Source organism: Vitis riparia, chromosome 19, assembly GCF_004353265.1.
Source record: "Vitis riparia cultivar Riparia Gloire de Montpellier isolate 1030 chromosome 19, EGFV_Vit.rip_1.0, whole genome shotgun sequence".
Classification (NCBI taxonomy): Eukaryota; Viridiplantae; Streptophyta; class Magnoliopsida; order Vitales; family Vitaceae; genus Vitis; species Vitis riparia.
In genome coordinates, this window is record NC_048449.1 from 7,379,206 (window position 1) to 7,383,241 (window position 4,036).

At 32.8% G+C, this 4,036-nt stretch overlaps 1 protein-coding gene across 1 annotated transcript; it reads right to left on the reverse strand.

The window, feature by feature from the left end:
- Positions 1–886: 886 nt before the first annotated feature.
- LOC117908128 (stigma-specific STIG1-like protein 1) lies at positions 887–1,354 on the reverse strand. Its single transcript, XM_034821795.1, has one exon. It carries the CDS (start codon positions 1,352–1,354, stop codon positions 887–889), a length of 468 nt encoding a protein of 155 aa, XP_034677686.1.
- Positions 1,355–4,036: the final 2,682 nt, after the last annotated feature.

Consider the following 4,036-nt stretch of genomic DNA (forward strand, 5'->3'; position numbering starts at 1 on the left):
AAATTAATTCAATGATTGCATCTGGCTAACATTTGAATATGTGTACTGAAACTAATGAAGACATGATATAATATCTTGACCCTCTCTCTGTTAGACCCTTTAATAAAATAGGCCATAATATCTGCCTTAAGTCAAAGCCCATATGCTTAGAATAAGCTCCCGAGTGACTCCAACCACCCCATCACACCATGCCAATTAATCAACCCATGAATATTAAACAGCACCTTTATATGAACTTCCTAATATATATATAAGATGTTGCAGGTCATGGAAATGTAAGAGGTGGTGGGGCGCATATGGAAATTAGTGGAAGGGCTGACATACTGCATGTATTTTTTCACTTAGTGGAGTGGTCTAAATTCAGTATATATGGACCTCTTAAAGAAATAAAAGTAAATGCAAGCTACACGGCATCAAATATTATTGGTTTCAAACATAAAATATGCATGGAAACCACCCCAGGGGACAGTCTTTCTGGTGCAATAGAGGGAGAAAAGTTATTGGTCGATCAAGCATTCATCTTTTCTAGAGGCTTAGACAATGTGATCAAATTTTCCCTTCTCCGGAGGCTGCAAAGAAGAAGATTGTAGCACCATTTCTATATGTAAATGAATGTAAATTTGTTCTAACTATTCTTTGTCATATGGGGTCTGGTAAGCTTTGTCAATGAATATAAATTTGTTCTAGCCATTTCTATTTATTCATGAATATAAATTTGCAATGGGTCAAGTCATCATGAGAATGTATATACCAACAAGTATGAATTCATATAAGATTACAGTAGATCAAAATCTAGGGACACTTTCAAGCTTTAATCTTGTTTTTCATCATTTTCAATCAAACGAATGGAAAACAAAGAAGAATTCAAAAGAAAAATGCCTCTAGTCTAAGCATAGTTACAAAGGCCAAAAGCACAGAACCCCCCACTGTTACATCCTTGGTTACACCTACCACAATGCTTCTTGCTCACAGATGGATTCACACACTTCCCTCTGCAGCAAATGTAACCATATTTGCACTTCCTCCCACACTTGCCACAATTGAGCCTATCACCTAGCAAGTTAACACACTTCTTCTGGCAGCAATGGCGTCTAGGACCTCCATTAAGAAGGCAAATCCTGGGAAACTTGTTGCAGGTTAACAGTACAAGACTGTTCTTCCTGCCAAGCATGAACCGTCCAGGAGAGTCATCAGAAGATCTAAGAACAAAATCATCACCAAAGTCCTCTTGGTCATCACCAGAAACATCAAGGTCATCTTCTTCTTCCTCCAGAAGAGGTGAAGATGCAATGCTACTATGCAGCAGTGTCATGAGAATTAGAACAAGTAGTGCAAACACCTTTAGGAGCTCCATTGTGAGAGAATTGTAATACTTCTCTTTTTTTGCTCCTCGTGGATGAGAATGGAGTGAAGGGAGACAAGAAAGAATGGCTCTTATAGGTGATACGGAGAGTTGATGAGATTAATTTATTAATGTAGATGTCTCTGCAGTCTTGCTACCTTTTTGCTTTGAGTGGACCTTACAATTTTATTTCAATTGAAACCGAGTGAAGGATTTCTAGAAGATCAATTCAAATATTAAAAAAATTGGATTTCAACATATGCTCACTGAATGATTATATTACATTTGAAACTGCCTAGTGCATGTTGATTGATGATTATATTAGACTCATATCATGCATGAAGAGATAGTTTAATCTCTTTTCCTCACTACTGTTGAGGATATAAATTAGTAAACCAATAAGGGATTGACATGTGAAGAATTAAAAATGGTTGATGTGACATTACTATACTCGACTATTGAACACCTGGAAAATGTGATCATACACAAAAGGTACAGTCTATAGCCGGATTTTGACCAATATATATATATATATATATCATTTTTAAAATATTTTTTTTTAAATGTCTCAATAAAAAATTTGTTTTCAAATTGGAATTAAATAGGAATTGATTTTTGAAAATCAACTTCAATTTAAATACCAAATTTTGAACTTAGTTTTTCAAAAGGTAATGCTTCAATTAATATAATTTACAAATTGTCGTTGATTTGAAATATTTTTTCAATTATTATAAATCTCAAATTATTTTATAATTACTATTTTTATAAATTTTTATTTTTAAAAAAGTGGTATGAATATATTTAAGAAAATTCAGTCTAGAGCACTCGATCGTTTAAAGAAAACAACCCAAACTCCCACCTAATCAAGAAATTGCAACGTCTCCTCCAAACTCTTATTCATAAAATTTCCACCATATATCACTTTAAGAAATTGCTTCATGTAGGAAGACATACTCTCGTAAAAAAAGAAACTAGCATACAATTATCAAAGTCATAATGAGGACAAACCCGAATGATATCTTCATAAATTACTCCTAACATGCAAAGAACTTAATTTCTCTTTCTCAATAGCACTTAATTTTGAGATCTCCTACTTCAAAGCACTTATACATCTTGTGGGGTGGGGAAGAACCTTTAAAGGAAAAAAAAATGAAGTTTATTTTAGTTTCTTATACTGTGTTGTCTTTAGTTATTCAACCAAGTCTTAACTCGATCTTTGAGAGTAAATGAAAAAACTTTCATCGACAATACATTTAAAGGAACATTTGCCTTTGGGAAGGTGGAGCAAATTTCCTCAACATCTCGTGGTATATAAATTGCCATTTGCATTCCCCTTGAAGATTGACGGCAAAGGAATTAGGGCCAAATTGTGACATGGTTCTATGGTAGTGTCATGGACTACAAATGTGTACTAATCCTAAGAGGATTCAAATGCTCCCTCATAGTTAGGCAACCTCTAAAATGAAACTTGTAACCTATTGTTGTGACATACTTTTCTTATTGGTTGAGATTTTTTGTTTACTCTTTTAAGTTTACCTACAAAATCTCTGTCCTAACCAAGCATAAAAGAAAGAAATAGAGAACTAATATGTTTTTATTCTCATTCCCCTTAAAAATTGATATATAGCAATGGAATTGGGTTGAACCATGACATGATTTTATGGTGTCACACAACATGAAGGTATGTTGATCCTAGGAGGACGCAAATGGTCCCTCTCAAAGTAAAATAACCTTGAAATGGAACTTTTAGCATATTGTTGTTGTTGAGTACTATTCTAATTGGTTTAGGTTGTTGGTTTATTCTTTGAACTCTATTAGTAAATCTCTCTCCCAACCAAGTACTATAAAATCCTCGAAGGTACTTGTGAGCAGGCAATCAATTATCCCTAAGGGGTCATCAATTAATTAGTCTTTTTGCATATATTCCTAGGATTTGCAATTTGTCATTTTTAATGTGATCAATTTCTTAAAGGAGTTTGGATTATCTTTTACCTACTATCGTCATAAGGGATGACAATGGAATGAGTTTTCTCAAGTACTCATTCTATCCTACCCTTAATGAGATAAGTTTTAAATAAATATAAACAGGTACTCATTTAATTTCTTTCTTTTTTTAGGTGGGAATAAGAATAAATACAAATAAATAGGACAAAAACAAGATGGGATGACCTATCACAAATCTACCCCGTTATCATCCTTAATTGTCATCAATCATTTTGAGACCAAAAACCATTACATTAAATGTTGATGACATCAATATTACAAACATGTCCAAAATTATAATTTCACATTTAAATTCAAATGTCATGAGGCAATGTAGTGGGGATGAACCTAACTTTCTCATTTTGATTAAAATTATCAATCTAAATTAATCCACTAAAATGAAGAATAAGATAAGTCAAATTGTTTGCATTTAAGGTAGCTAAAATCTCACTTACTCGAAATTGTTTAAATTCCTGGCATAGAGCCAACACCTTGGGAGGAGTACTAAAAACTTGAAGAAAGGAGAAAGTTGGTAGTAGAATTAGACTATTGATTTCCTAACTCCTTCCTTAATGAAAAAAAAATTTATATCAACACTTTTCACAATAATACATTTATTTTTAATTTCCACTAAATTCACTTATGACAATCATGCAAACTTTAATTAAGTAATAAAAAAATAGTTTTATTAAGTTTAGTTATGTCATCCAC

Bases quoted from the DNA above. Each gene is read 5' to 3' on its own strand.
- LOC117908128 (XM_034821795.1), bottom strand. From the start codon at position 1,354: ATGGAGCTCCTAAAGGTGTTTGCACTACTTGTTCTAATTCTCATGACA.